The 16,458-nt window shown below is 37.7% G+C and overlaps 1 protein-coding gene across 2 annotated transcripts; it reads left to right on the forward strand.

Moving 5' to 3' along the window:
• Positions 1 to 1,138: 1,138 nt before the first annotated feature.
• gchfr (GTP cyclohydrolase I feedback regulator) lies at positions 1,139 to 6,250 on the forward strand. Of its 2 annotated transcripts, none has more exons than XM_066683655.1 (3): positions 1,139 to 1,296; positions 3,294 to 3,385; positions 4,808 to 6,250. In XM_066683655.1, the coding sequence occupies exons 1-3, from the start codon at positions 1,261 to 1,263 to the stop codon at positions 4,941 to 4,943; spliced, it is 264 nt and encodes an 87-aa protein (XP_066539752.1). In that variant the 5' UTR covers positions 1,139 to 1,260; the 3' UTR covers positions 4,944 to 6,250. The 2 variants fall into 2 exon arrangements, with proteins under 2 accessions (XP_066539752.1, XP_066539746.1); XM_066683649.1 differs by having other exon boundaries at positions 1,140 to 1,296; positions 3,291 to 3,385.
• Positions 6,251 to 16,458: the final 10,208 nt, after the last annotated feature.

Here is a 16,458-nt window from a genome sequence, read left to right on the forward strand (position 1 = left end):
CAGAAATGTCCTCTTTTTTAGACTTAAAAAAATGTCCGAGCGGAATTTCACAAACGTCCGGGATTATGTTTTTCTAGAACTCACATAGAGTTTTGAGAAGTGTTTCGTTCACAAACTAGTCCCGCCCTCCCCTACTCTGATTGGTTCTCTTGAGTGAGAAGGGGGCGTGGTGAAGTAGCCTAAACTCTTCTGATTGGACGGTCTGACTGTAGAGCTACCGTTATTGGTTGATAAGCTTCGCTGTAAACATTTAATTGGTCAGTCAGCACGTCAGTAGTCCTCCAACACCCCCCCACCCCCGGACACGTGTCTTCTTTTTCACCATCTCAGATCTGGTCACCCTAATTTGTTTGAAAAAAAAATATGTTTTATTTATCAAAATAGTATATTTACAGTTTTAGTACAGTTTCTATTAAATTTCTGAATTGTTTGAGTTTAACAAGTAGGAAAAAATATGTATAATTTTTGCATGTGGCACATTTCATGTTTCATTTAAGCATGCATTCAATGAAGCAAATATAGCAATTTTTTCACTTAGAAAATCATCAAAATGGTCCAAACATTTGCAAAATATATTATTAAAAATTTAACCTATTAATTCTTCATTTTCCACAGTAGATAGATGTGTAGATATATAGAGCACAAACAGGGCTTGAAAAACAGCTTCAGGACTATACTTTTTTTAAATAAACGTTTGACATTAAACAATTAATTTAAATGTATTGACAAAAACCAAGCCTTATACTGAAATCATATTGTGTGAAAAGTTTATTATTATTATTATTAGTAGTAGTAGTAGTAGTAGTAGTAGTATTGTTGTTGTTATTGTTATTACTATTTATATTATTATTAATAATAATAATAAATAGTAATAACAATAACAACAATAATAATAATAATAAATAATAAATAGTAATAACAGTAATAATAACAATAATAATAATAATAATAATTATTATTATTATTATAATGCATACCAATTACATATATTGCAAACATAAATATAAGAATAATACTGATAATAATAAGAATTTATAGGCGGTCTAAAAGATTCTGATTGGCCCTCTACAAGAGGCGTTTCTGTTTTTTTAATACATGTGACAAATGTGATTGGTCAGACGCGGTGGGTGTCGTTTCCTCATTCCTCTGAGAGAGAGAGAGAGAGAGAGAGAGAGAGAGAGAGACTGTCGTGTCTCCAACAAAAACAGCTACGATTCTCTGGACAGCTGTGAAGCTGAGGGTCAGCGACTGTGCTGCAGGATGCCTTACATGCTCATCAGCACTCAGATCCGCTTGGTGTGTATTCTTTTAAGAACTCTATCAGAGAAATTAGCTGAGTCTGTGTGTTAAAGCATGTGACAGGAGGGATACTGTGGGCAGTTTGCAGATGGTAGCAGAGTATAGCTTATAGCATTAGGCTTTACTGAGGAATTAGTGTCATTCCATAAGTGTGTGTCTATGAACACTAACTGCAGCACTTTACCTTCAGTTTAAATGAAACCTCCAATGAAAATAAAGTGTTTAATCTTACTAACACGTTGGTGTGGATTTGTTTATATGCCAAAAGACATGGCTGAGCCTTTCCTACTTTGAAACTGCAGTGTCCGGAAGACTCATATCACAAGACACAAGTCTCATATTGGCAGATTCAGACAGCCAGGGTTTCTTATGTCATAAACCTAAGCGACTAATCCTGTCAACTTGAGGGGCTGGGCTTTCAAGCTGCAGACGAATTGCAAAGGGGTGGAGGTACAAAGTGGAAGTGTAAAGCACAGATTATTCAAACTGTGTTTTGTTCTTTGGGGGGAAAAACAGACTTTGCCCTGTGAACGAGGTCTTTGGCCTAACTTGAAAGCTGTGCTTGCTTAACATAGTGTACAGACATGAGGTAGTAAAATTATGAGATGTCAACAAATCCTAAACAAACACTGCATTCTTCAACAAGAGTCCAAGAATGCATCATTTGCTAAGCATCCTGTTGAGCCTTCAACCCAGTTTGGAACTGTGTGATCAGGCAGCACAAAGACATTTACTTTTGTTGTAGACAGCCCTAAATTCAGTCTTGATTAAATATAAAATGATAAAATGAATCAAATTAGTTCACATAATCTTTAATTGTAGGAACTGGTAAATATAAGCTAATTTTTAAAAAAATCCAAACCAAAAAATTCCACCCTCTACATTCAGCACTCCTTCCAAAGCCACACCTCTAAAATACAGCAACACCAAAGCTTGATAAGTCACACACAGAGAGAAGCACACCCATTCACCTTCAAACACCTGCCACTTACCTCATATCTCATCAACTCACCTGACAGCCTCTTTTCATTGGAAACCTTCTTTACCGCTGTCCTTCTTTTCTTTGTATATCCAGAGAGTCTGTACCATCTCTGTCTCCATGCATGTGTGCAGTGTGCATACATGGGGGCAAGGGCATGTAGTAGACAAGTAGGTAAGCCATCCACCAAGGGCCATTGTTGCTGCAGGTTTTCGTTCCAAACAGAAGCACACACTTTTTAACTGTTTAGAGAGTAGACTAGTTGATTAAACAAGTAAAATCAGGTGTGCTCTGCTTAACTGGAATGGAAACCTGCAGCCATACTGGCCCTTTGTGGATAAGATTGGTGACTCATGGGATAGGGTTTTCAGGCCTATGGCCTCTATAGAAAAGTGATATATTTATTTATGTCATAAGGGCATTTGATAAACTGATAGCTATCAGGATTTCGAGAGTATTTCATAGCAAACCACCTAGTCCTGCTTTATCATCTGCTGGCACTCATTAGTGATTTTATTTTTTAAAAAGTCTGTCTGTTTACACGAATAACATGACAAGCAAAACACCCTTGGAGGAGAACACAAACTGTCCAAATCTGTTCACTAACAAACACCTGCACTGGCCTGCATCATGCTGTGTGATGGGGACGAGGAGGAGGACTAGAAAGAGCCATAATGAAATTGAACAGGTGTTCTCCTTATAATAACATTAAATAGTAATATTTATTTACTTATTTATTTATTTGTTTATTTAAACACTGCCAAGTTGCTGCACCTATTTCTTTAGATGATAATGAGCCACTGTTCACCCAGACCAGAGACCAGAGGGGTAAGGTGCAGAATCTCTGGTTTTTAGCCATTTTCACTTGGGTCTCTTTCTTTTTGTCACCATATATTATCAGTGCTCATTTTGTTTCACAATTTTTTCACAATATGTCTCTGTATAATTGTTAATGTTAAACACCATGTTTAACCAGTTAACACAATGATAGTGAGCAACTGTTTGATTTCAGGAGACTGGCCCCACCATGGTAGGAGATGAGTGCTCAGACCCTGCTATGATGAGCTATTTGGGAGCCACTAAAACCACCATGCTGGGAAACAACTTGTAAGTGTTGAGAAACACATGACATCACTTACCTGTTCAATAGAATCCTCTTCTGTTCAATAGAAACAGTGTCAACGATTAAAAGAAATGATTCTAAATGTTCATGGTATACCACATTTTTGTCAAACAGTTAATAACTAGTCTTATATCATGAGGAGAATGTACAGTCCTGACCCCGTACAAAATCTACTCTAGCTTGAAATATCACTGTTGTAAGTGTGATGTGACTTGTCATGCCAGTCCAGTAGGGGGCCATAGTACCTCTTAAAGAGAGACATAAAAAGAAAAAAGAAATATGACAGAAACACAGAGGTATAATCCCAACTGCTGCATAACATTTGCATAAAACACCACATGCCTAATATGTTGTAGGCCCCCTGTTGTTGCCAAAGCCACTGTTACCCATCTAGGTTACGGACTCCATAAGACCTCTGAAGGTGTCCTGTCATATCTAACACCAATACATTAGCTGTAGATCCTGTACGTTGCGCAGTGAGGCCTCCATGGTTCGGCAAAGATTTTCCAACACATCCCACACATGCTCGTACACACTGAGATCTGGGAAATTTGGAGGCCAAATCAACACCTTGAACTCTCCGTCATGTTCCTCAAGTCATTCCCTAAAATTTTGTAGCAGAACAAAGAGATCACTTCTGTTATGGAATAGTGCTGCCATAAAAGGTTGAAGCCCAGAGGAACTCTTCCAAAAAGATTTCCAAATATTGATTTGTCAGACCACAGGACACTTTTCACCTTCACCTCAGTCCATCTTAAACACAGGATCTTAGAGAGGCTGAGTCTTTCAGAAGTAAACGTGGGAAGAGAGTTTACCACGTGGTGACAGACTGCATGAGTAGACAGGGCAAAATTTCAAGAATCACATTTCTTAAATGTAAAATAACTAAGAATATACGGATTTACAGTATATAAAATCACTAAAAGATTCAAATAATCTGGAAAAACCTCTATATGCATAAGTCTAAGTCCATGTTGGCTGGCTGTGATCTTTGGACCCTCAGATGGCACTGAATTCAAAACAGACCCTATTCTGAAGTGGAAATCACTGCATGGGCTCAGAAACACTGCCCAAAACCACTGTGTGTGAACACAGGTCATAGCTGCATCCACAAACATAACATTTCTCTGTGCCTGAACTCATTTAAACCCAGTCGAGTCACTGACCTGTTGCCAGTGAACCGAATTTACCCAATTTTTTGAAACCTGTTGCTGGCATCATATTCAAAAATTAATTCATCTCAGTTTCAACATTTGAAATGTTGTTTTTGTATTCTCTTCAGTTGATTTAAATGATTTCCCACTTTTTTTGCAAATGGGGTTTGTGTAAACATGCTCCTGTGTTGTCAATGATCACATTGAACTATTTTATGCTGGCCTCAAAAAGCTTCTCTATTTGTCTTGCAGTTCAGAATACCATGTAGATGAACCCCCTCGGCTGGTCCTGGATAAACTGGAGAAGCTCGGCTATAAAGTTGTGACCATGACAGGTGTTGGTCAGACTCTGGTGTGGTGCCTTCACAAAGAAGCCACTGACTTTTGAGAATATCCAGACATACAGTGGAAGACTTTTTGTAGCACTTTTCTTCTTTAAAATGTCCCACAGTGTTTACAATATCAAAAGAAGTTAAGAGGTCGTTTTCTATTGTTCTAATCCAGTGGTCAATCCTTGTCCTAAAGCACTATGGCCGAACATGCTGTAGAATTCTGTTCAAATGTACACCAAGTCATTCAGGGTCTTTTGAAGTGAACTGCTGCATTGTGTAGAGATACTTACATCAGATGTCTTTGCAGTGGTGGTGACTGGAACCTAGGGTCAAAATGTCAACTCAAATGTACTCATTTTTTATGTTCAAAACACTGTCCAAAGCAGGCAGGAACGTCCACATAGTGGTAAACTGTATATTCCATGGGGCCTCACCACATCCTTGTGTATTTTTTCAATATAAATGGATAACATTTATATTTTAGGCAAAAACGTCTATGAAACAACTAACATAAACTATGTCATCAGGTATCATATCACAATTCAGACAGGTTCCTATCATCAGCACTGTGAATAATTCTTTAATTAAAGGGTTTGTGTCAAAGTATTTCGTACTTCCGCAGTGCAAACAGTGCAAATCTGAGTGAATGAATTGCAGTCAGAACGTGAACAGTGAAAATCTGAGGAACCAAGATTAAGAACCACTGTTGTATTCTGTTATTTGGTTTAAAAAAAAAAAGAATGTGAAATACTGTCTTAGAAAAACTGTCAAAAGCAGATGTAAGCAGTGATGGCATGGGACCTGTACTGTGAGTGGGACAGCTGGATGTTCCAAGCAGGAAATTCTTTTGCATATAAAACTTGGAATTTTCCTCATGTTGAAGCTGCACAACTGAATATAACATCAAGATATCAGTAACACTGGAAACTGATTATTAATTTACCAGAAGAAGCCACTATATAAGTCCTGCTTAGAAACTGCATCCTTTTTAAAATATGAAATTGATAACTGAAGGTGATTTTTAGAAAGAATTCTGTTTCATCAGTTCGAGGAGTTTTATTAATGACATTATACTGACATCTCAGCCAATATAATTGTGTGATCATTAAGTCAAATACTATGACACTGAACTTGTTGAAGAACTGAAACTCATTCCAGAGCCTTTTTTTATTTGAACTAACTGAAGTGTTCATTTGGAGAATGTTTAGTTGAATGCTCTTTTGTTTACATTATATTTTCTGCTAAAATAAAAAAAGGTTCAAGTCTGTGCAAACTATGTTGGGTCATGTATAATGTATTAAATTACAGAGACAATGTAATACATAAATAAAAGGTTTTATCTGACAATTGCAAATTGAAACCAGATCGGCTCAAAATTGTTCATGATTTTTTTATAGATATATATATATACATAACTCAGTCAAGTTACCACAAACTGAACAAATGTATCAACATTACAATGGAATATGGTCATAATGGGGCTGAACCTCCAATTGCTCCCCAGTCCTCATGTACAGCACTATGTGAAGTATTAGTTTTTGGCCTCTGCACCCAAATATTATACTATGTCTCCAGTGGGGAATGCATTGCATAAACCAAAATGTCTTTCAGTCAGACATACTTAGCAGAAATTGAGTGCAGGAGCTGGTATATTAACTCCTACTTAGTGCTCTACACAGAGAGTAAAGGGCGTTTTTAAATGTAGCCTGAGTGTGTACATTAAATGTCACATGACATGGTCACCTGACTAGCAGTGATCAGCATCCAGGCACTACTCATTTTATTATGAATTAGCTTGTTGAATTTAGCTCTATTAAGTTCAACTAGGTTTGAAGAAAATAACGGAAGAAGCTTACAAGTTAATTTCAACAAAGTCTTAACACATCCTGCCAAGCATGTGAAATATATATGACAGACATCACATAGGCAGTGTAAATTAACATAAGATTTTTTGCCCTTTGGGAATTTTTCCCAGCAAAGTAAAATCAGGAAAATGTATGGATTTACTGGGAGCGCACTGTCAGTCTACTTCAACATCAAATCCAGTTCTGAGAAATCAAAGTCCAGCATGGTGTTAAATAGAGGTGTGGAGAATCAGAAACTATTGAGACCTGAATTATTGTGGCTCCTTCAAAAGACCTTCCTTTTAAATTCCTTGAAAAGATTTCATCTGGGCACCCCTCCAATTCATCCCTGGATCCTGCAAGCTGTTAATTGTCATATAAGCATAATTAGCTTAGCATAAACTGTAACTGTTTTAAATGAAGTCTAGAACTGGTAGCTAATAAAATTACCAGAAATTTAGTGAGTTTAAAAGACATGTTTTAATATGTAACAATTTGTTCATAATAATAATTAATTATTATTAATAAACACAAGATGATTGTATACCTGGGAGTCCCTGCATAATTCAGGTTTATAAAAAGATGTCTTAATAAGACATTATAAAAGCAATGTATTTTTGTGCAAGGCTATCAGGAGTTGAAGGTTGCCAAGGTCAAGGTGGGGACTAAATGTATATTCACAGTTTTTGCATGGAATGAATGACGGTGATGCTGTAGAGTTATATCTAATACACATTTAAGGCATTAGAAAAGTTCTTTCTTAGAAATGTCAAAATCTGAAAATTTGATTAAGGGGGATTACTTTTTAGGGGTTTAATTGATGACCAGAAAGGACTTAAAACATGTATTGTTTCTTTGGTCATATCTGAATAGTAACTAAATGGCTATATCTATGGTGTACACATAATGACCCCTTGTTCCTATCACCACCACTGTAAATGAAATGTAGAAAACACTGAATGAACTGTCCATCTCAGCAGTTAAATTGTGAAGACATTTTCTAAGAAAAATCATTGCAATTCCCCTTCAAATGTCAATGTATTACACATCAGACTTTATTCGCCCCGTGTTGTCTCTAATAATTACATAAATATGATGCATATTCCTTGTGACTATGTAGAAATGTGGAGCTTCACTGTTATTCAACTTCAATAAACTCCTTATTATTTTTCCACATTAGAAAAGAAGATCAATTCAGCTGAGACGCTGAAATTGAATTCTGCGTTTCTGTTTTAAGGTTTTGCAGTTATTGACACTGATTAAATCACCATGACAGGCCTATTCCTGAAGAAATGCCATATTTCACTTGTCACCAAGACTACAGCATGCGTAGCGAAATGGCTACTGAGAGACACTGAGAGTGTCTCTGAGCTGAAGCCTACCGTCAGTGCCAAGTTAAGCCCCTGCAGAGAAACAAAACTCCACCAAAGCGGAGAGCAAAAGAACAGCCAAAACCAGACAAGCCAGATACCATAATAAGCAGCAGAGAAGAGTTGGTCCTCTGGGAGATTTGGTCTGGAGGGCAACTTGTCAACTCTCCAAACGTTCCATAAAAGGCTTTTTCAGACTCACGCTAAAGCTGTCCATGTAAGTCACAGTGGTTAGAAACAGGGCTATAATTCATTAACTGTGTGGCTGAAAAATTAAAGCCCATTTATTAACGGTCAGCCCAAATATGAGGATCCATATGATGTCACATGTCCAACATCTCCAGCATCCATTTTATAGGGGAGCTTGCAGAGACAATTATAGATCCCTTCATCCACACTTTTAAAAATTCTGATTCAGTCTGTAGATTTGAGCATTTTACACCAAACTGCTCATAATTACATTGTTTGCACATTAACTTGCACACGCCCTTTTATTATGCAGGTATTTTTTAAGATCTTGCTTTATGTCCAGTGGGAAATAATAGAAAAATGACATATCTATAGCCTTCATTAGCCTTGATATTTTAGCCCAAAAAGATAGGCAAAATTGGAGAAATTTGAGAATTATTGAGTCATTTGTACTGTTGCTAATGTTTTGGTTTGCTTTTACTGTCACTTACATAGGGAAAGAATGTGTATGTGAATTTCCCATTAGTGAACATAAAATACATTGCCCAACACTTTATGCCAAACTTCAAATATCAGAACATTTTTCAGTGTGAGATTTAATTCAAATGATTTAAATCTTGTATCATCTACTATACTTCATATTGTGAAATCATTCAGGATATCTGGAGAAATACCAGTCCATTTAGAGTACGGCTGGACACAAGTGTTGAATGAGTGTGATTTTAGAGCCCTCAGATGGCACTGCATAGAAAACTCATACTATAGTGATAAATATATTCAACTGGGCTTGTGCGTACTTGAAAAAACTGTGGGCACTTAACAGAGACCACCACTGAATCAAGCAATGCAACCTGAAACTATTGCACAAAGAAAATGTTGTATATCTATTCTATTCTAACAAGTTTTCTGGGCCCAAGCTTGTCTCTGATGGTCATAAAAATGTGCAGTGATCAGAGGATTCAATGTTTCAGCTTGTTGTCATGGAAAATGCATACCATATTTTCTGTGTTAATGACAAATAGAACTATCCAGAGTGTTTTTCATGAAAGGTGCGAAAGCCAACATCTCTCATGGTATGGGAGTGGGATGAGCTGCATGAGTGACCAGGACATGGATAACTTGCATTTGAGAATGTTCTGTTGATATGGATGTAAACATTGTTTTATTCTGAGAGACATATGCTTTCACTAAGTTTTTTTTTTTTTCTGGGAAGTCCATGGTTATTTCAGCAAGACAATGACAAACCTCATTCTGTACACTATGGCTTCATAGACACAGAGGGCATGTGCTTGACATGAGATCAGTCTACTATGGCACATCATGAAGAGGAGAATGACTTAAAGGTGACCACTGATTGTTGAGCTGCTGAGGAATGGGCAAAAATTACACTTGCAAATTTTAATGATTAATATTCTTAGTTCCCAAATGAATAAACAAGGTTACTGAAAGGAAAGGTGATGCCACTATGCCATTTACTTTGAGTGTGTTACAGCACCAAGTCCTAAATGTGTTTATATTTACACAATACAATCAAGTTGTTCAGTGAAAACATTGGAAATCTTTGCGCATTTATGCTTCAAGAGAATTAATTGTTATTATTTCCTTAAAAAATAGTGGCCCGAATTTCTAAATAGGGTTTGTAATTAGTGAATTCAGCTAAAGTTTAAGGTGTACTCATTTTGGACAATGTGCACAGTTGGTATAATCCACACAAAGCATATGCACATAATCTAAATTTGCCATGTTCAATGCCAGGAGAGTATAATGCCTCCAAACTCTGGGCACTGGAAGTGAAACTGTTCTTTGGAGAAAGTGAGTGACGTTTTAGATCCAAAATTATACGTCCAACATCTGCTCATGATGTTCTAATGGAAATTATATTCTAATGAAATCAACATATTAATACATCACGTCAAAGAGACTGTTGGATGTGCAGGGGTCCACAGTAAATTGGTCATATATTGTATTTCACTACTTTTGCATTTTGTTCTGCTTAAATTCTTGTGTGCTTGGAAACAGAAAACCAACAAATGGTAACAGTAGATTGCCATGGCAGTTTTAAACTACTGAAAACAATATCAAGCACAAAAATAGCAATATATTTAAAATGGCCAAACCCAACATGCCAAGGGATTGGCAGTTGGTGAAGTTTAATCAGACATGATGGAGCGAGGATAACTCTAAACTATGGTAAAAATCAGATTAGGAAACTGTAAAAAAGGCAAACATCAACATCAGTCCATAACTTAGTAAATATGGAGCAAATAGGACTTTTCTGCCAGGGTCCACAGATGGTGGAAAATACAGAAGAATACATTCTAAATCAGAGTCAAATTTATTGTCATTCGACTCACCAGATGTTGACTAAGAAATTAATTATAGCTCCTCTGGAACACTATGCAATTTTTAACACAGAACAGCAGCAACAACAACACAAACAGAGCATACATAAAAAAGAGGTCATTAACAACATGGCAGTGAGAAAAAGACGACAGAGATTAAATCGTGAACAATATGTTGGGGTTAACATCGCTATGCATTGTCTTCGGCAACACGATTGATGGTTGAGCATTGCTCTGAAATACCGCTCTTCAGCATCAAATGTCCTTTATCACACTGATATGTCATAATGAATATTCATTCCATCATTCGACTTTTATAACTGCTTCATTCTGGTCACTCTGCTCTCTCAACAGCCTACGTGGAATCACTGGGTGTCAGGCAGGAACAAACCCTGGACATCAATCACTCCCACCTGTGGAAAATTTCACATAACCAGTCCATACACCAGCATGTGTTTTTAAATTTTAAGAGGAAACCCACGCAGACACAGAGAGAACACATTACACTCCACACAGAGAGTGGCCTAAAACAAAGATTTATGTCAGGAACCCAAGACCCTGGAACTGTTATGTAGCAACACTACCATCTTCCAGTATCACCATGAAGAATCAACCAAAAATATCTTTTAAAATCTTTGTTCCAACAGCAATAATATAATATTGTGATTGTACCAATTGCATTATTTTGATTTAAGACATAAATCTGAATTTGGCAGTCCTATTGCTGGAAGGCCACTGCATTCAACACTGTGTTGTATCAGATGTGTTGCAGCAAAGTTGCAAACGTGTGTAGCAGGAATCAGGCCAATCCTGACGTCAACACTGAAGTACACATGTTACTGACAGCTTATACTCTTGCCTTGAGGAGCGAGTACGCTTTAAATGGAGCGCTCCTAATTTGGCAATTACCTGAAACCACAGCTCTTATTCCACCGATGAGGTCATTGTAAGTGGATATCTAAAGGTTGGAGCTGAGAAGAGAAGCTGTGCATCATAAAAGAAGTAGCAAACAAGACCACAAAGTGGCTTAGGACTATGGCACAAGATTAATTGTAGTGATGAAAGAATGATTGAATTACTGCCTCATCTCAAAGGAGGAATGGCTTGTGTTGTGTCCTACTGCTCATAAGGTGTAGGCCTGGACCACAGTGGGAGCTTCTACTAGACATTGCCTTGTTGTAACTTTTCCAAGACTTCGAGCAGGGCTCTTTTCAATTGCCTCCAAATTTGTACCTGCACCGTGACTTGGCCTCCAGTTGGTTCCTCTAACTTCAAAACGCCTTGTAATTTCTCACCGAGGAGTATGCCTGGAAGATTCAGCCGAGTTCTGTTTCTTAACCTCTAAGAATTTGGCGAAAAGATCTGAGGAGGATAGAAAAGCATAGAAGAAAAAAGTCAGGCTTGCAGGATGATGGCTGAGGTGAAGACTGAGGAGCTGGACACAGAATCAGTAGCAGCAGATTGCTCAAAATTTAAATCAGAATCAGAATCACTATATTTCACAGAGTATGTTACACAGAGACAAGGAATATAACCTGGTGAGAGAGCATAGGTACATAGTAAAAAGGTACATTTTTTCAAGTATTTTAAAATGTCTTACTTTTAACTGTACTCAATTATTTGGTGTACAAATGAGCTTTAAATTTTTTTATGTGAAATGTATAAGTGTAGTAACATTCTCCCATTTTTTGGTCATTTTAAGGTAACCATTGCATAGTATTAAAAATAACAACTATCATTTCATTACAAAAAAAAAAAACTAAAATTAAGTTGTAATGTGCTACGTTAACAATCAAAAACATTGTGTCACCTAACATCTTTAAACCATCTAAAATAAAACTCACATACCCAGAATCACTGGGTGCAAGGCAGGAACACGCCCAGGAGGGGGCGCCAGTCCTTCACAGGGTGACACACACTCATACATTCATTCACACACTAACACCAGATATGAGAGAAGCGGGTGACTCCTGGCCTGTGATGGTGAAATGTGTATCGAAGCCATCTTCCTTCTTCAGCAGCTCATGCTGTTCAGGCCTGTCACTGCTGCAGGATGTGGACGTCTAGGGAAATTGTAATTGGGCTTCCTTTGTTGTAATTTGGAAGCCTCTTTCCAGGGATGAGAAAGAGTTTGAGCAATAAACAGAACCATGTGATCAGAACCTTGGGCCACACCACAGAAACAGAGGGACGGCTCCGTGACAAGGAGTGCGTAACAAGAAAGGGATTGTTGGGGTTTTGGATAAAGTGGTGACTTTTGCTTCTTGATGACACTCTTACAGCGGCAATGAGGCCACAAAACCATGGACAAAGACACAATAATAGTTGTATTGTGCTTTCTAGAAATTACTTGGATTTAAGGGAGGACTACAAAACATTCCTGGGAGAGGGTACCACTCAGGGCAAATGATCTTTAACAGAAGGAAAGTTCAGGAATGTGTTTATTATATATAATGTTCTTTGCTATTTTTAAGTTAGAATGTCAACTATGAATATCTCAGCTATTTCATTGGCTAGAGGGATATAAAAGCCCCTATCATTGGTCTGTATAGTGGAGCTGTGTTCTCTAGAGGGACTTCAGCACCATTCAGCACTTTAAAGATGAATTTAAGAGCAAATTTGTTAGAAAATCTGTTATCCAAAACTAATAATTTATACCCCAAAACAATGTGTTACATCAAGTGTAAAAACTGTTAAAACCTTTATTTTCAAGTTATAGCATTAAAGTGATCTCATTGTTCCTCCACTGACCATATATGTGCACTCTGTAATTAAACAACTACAAACTGTAGTACATCTATTGCTCTTCATACTTTGTTATTCCACTTTCACCTAGTTCTTCAATGCAAAAATTGCTAGTCATCCTGTACTCCTTCATCAGTTGTCACAGGACGCTGCTCACAGGATGCTTTTGATGCATTCTCAATCCACAGTGAGGTGTTTAAAAACTCCATCAGCACTGCTATGTTACACAGTTACAAGTAGTCAGTTTGTGAAATATCTTTCCTCCTAAATATATCATGATAAACTGTGAGTGGTATTACTGAAAAGTGATAGCATTTAGGAACCACAGCAACTCGGCCACAAAGTGGTGGACCATGTAAAGTGATTTTAGAATGGGATATCATAGAAGCATCATATGATCTGATATGATATGATATGATATCATATCATATTTTTGTTCATATAGTGTATGAAGCCAGCCACCAACTCTTTTTGAACTGCTATTAACATAACACTATTGGGCAGCTCAAGATGCTGGGATGAGAACACTTACTTCTCCAGCTAAGGCTAGCATAACACAGACTAATTGGAGGTGAATGGTGTTCTACTGAATGCCCAGACTTGGATGGCTAGATAAAATCAGCGAAGGAACCGATGATTTGCTGATGTTGTTCTACCATTGTTTATTTCTTGATAGACCAGGTACGTCATAAACTTTCCTAGTTCATCAGCCTAGTCCAGCTGGATGTCCATCTGATCAAAAAACCTGATCATATTAGACCAGCAAGTACTCGAACTATTGCGCTTTAAAGACCATCTTAGCATACAGAAGTGCTTTTGTTGATGCATACAGCACCGTTTTTTATTAATGTCTGAGGTTAAGGCCTATGGATCACAAGCTTCAGGAAACCATTGATTGGGGCTGCACCCTCCGCACACATTAGCCTTCTGGCATGGAGAAGATTAAGGTACTCTATTTGTAGATGGAGGATCATTAAGAATCTTGATTAAGTCCATTATTTTGGTGATTGCAAAGTATTTTGATATGAAGAAAAGCCTTGCAAATTTTTACATCTCATAAGAAGCAAGACAACTTTGCTTAATAGTCCTCCCATCCCAAGTAATGCTGTTTGACCCACAATCAGCTCTTCATCCAGCGGCAGCCTGACGTTCTTAGGTTTCCCATCCAACTACGAGCCAAGGGCTCAATCTTCTTAAATTCTTTGGAATGCCACTAGTCCACAAGATTTCACAAATTCTCATGGACCCAAAGGGAATCAGTTAATTTTAACACCAGATGAATTTAATACCATATTACAAAAGATTAAATACATTATATTATACAATGATCTACTAAACCTTAAAAGGACCACCTAGATTCAGAGATAGGTTCATCTTAAGAAATAATTCCAGTCATTTTTTGTAGTGTCTTCAGTAGTTGTGGTGTAAATACATTTTTCAGAGTGGTATAATATGAGCTTGCACTTCCTTACAGTGGTAGTGATAAAAACTAAGGGTGATTATTTATACGACACTCATGCCTGTTGTATTTATTACCCAAAACCACCAGTGAAGAACTTTGTCAAAGTAATGTTGAACAATGATGTTGAAAAGATGTTTGGTTCCTATCTCCAGACTCTCACTTTTGTCTAAAATGGAGAATTTCACATCAAACCATGGTTCTTCTTTTGTTTGGCAAATGGTTTTCCTCAGTTTATTCAAAGCAATAACAATAGGTTTCTCTTTTTGTGACCTCATTCTATCCTCTGCTTGTAGACAAATATATGGTGAGGTCATGTAAGCTTTTAATCAACACCAGGCTTTTTTCAAGGAAACCCTCATCTTTTTGTTGTGTTCTGGTGACTTTTTACAGCAGTTGATTACCTGACTCAGGTGTTCTGGGAGGTGAAATAGGACTGACTTCTGGCAGATGACTATAAAGGGGACATGCTATGAAAAGATAACATTTTCAATGCTTGTGCACGTTGTTGATGTATATTGAGCACCTACCAACCAGTTTGGTGGCTGCCTAACTCAGGAAACTCAGGAAAACAGGAAAAAAATTAGATGTTCTGATTTTGCTCCACTTCTAATGTTAAGTGCAGAGACTTTCGAATTTTACTGACCCCTCTTCTGAGTATATTCAGTCGTTCATGTAGGTTGAGTGGAGAAATAAAAGATCCTAGCAAAACACTGAAATCAAGAGCTTCTTTGTGCCTCGATTAACACTGTTGTTCACTTGGGGGCGGGCTTTGTGTGGCTCATTGGCTTTTAAAGAAACAGGGGCTTAAAATGGCTGTTCTGAATAGGGAAGTTTTCATGGTGGAGAATGGTGCTGTGGTGTTAGATCCTTGTGGTATTTTGACCAAAGCATTTCACAAACATTAAATTAAGACCCTCGGATGTGTGTCAACTTGTGGACCAGGGCGGAAAATAAAAGTAAACTGAGAATATCTGGGTTTCGTCAAAGACACTGTTTATCTCTTTACATCTATTTTATATAAAAGTCACAATAAGGCTATAAATAAATAAACAAAATTTAAAAAATCTGTAATATTTTAGGGAGTCAAAAGCTGCCCAGAAAAATAATTCTCCATTGCTGGAAGGTGTAAGACAACAAGGCCAGCACCCAAAACTAAGCCTTTCATCATGGACTTTGGCCTTGCAACTGTGTGTGTGCAATTTGGGCCACAGCCTCCAATACACAAAGTATGAAGAGCAATCATCATAACCGCCACAGTTATTACAGAGGGCCTGCAGCCTCCCCTCACCTTTCATCATCTCCACTAATGCTGTTCCCATGAAAGCCCCATGTTTACTTCACCCTGCAGAACCGGCTCATGATATTGTCTACAGAGCGGCGCTAATTGACTTCAGTACTGGACAAGAATGAACTCCGTGTCCAAAAAATTACCCCAAGAGACATGGTTGGCGGTTTCGGGCCGCCTGCCGACTGATTGAAGCCATTTGCAGGCCAGGGCTGCATGCTTCTTTAATGTAAATCTCCTTTTCTGCTCAGACACACCCTCGGAACACTTCGAGTTACGTGACCCCAGCTCACCAGCTTTTACCAAAGAAAATATTTTATTGATTTACAAGGAC

The sequence above is a fragment of the Hoplias malabaricus genome, chromosome 1 (assembly GCF_029633855.1).
Source record: "Hoplias malabaricus isolate fHopMal1 chromosome 1, fHopMal1.hap1, whole genome shotgun sequence".
In the NCBI taxonomy this organism is placed as follows: domain Eukaryota; kingdom Metazoa; phylum Chordata; class Actinopteri; order Characiformes; family Erythrinidae; genus Hoplias; species Hoplias malabaricus.

What these genes read in the sequence shown, in the direction of transcription:
- gchfr (XM_066683649.1), top strand. Translation starts at nt 1,261, where the DNA reads ATGCCTTACATGCTCATCAGCACTCAGATCCGCTTG. An exon ending in TCAGCACTCAGATCCGCTTG is followed by an intron (nt 1,297 to 3,290) that starts GTGTGTATTCTT and finishes GTTTGATTTCAG; the next exon opens with GAGACTGGCCCCACCATGGT. An exon ending in ACCATGCTGGGAAACAACTT is followed by an intron (nt 3,386 to 4,807) that starts GTAAGTGTTGAG and finishes TTTGTCTTGCAG; the next exon opens with TTCAGAATACCATGTAGATG.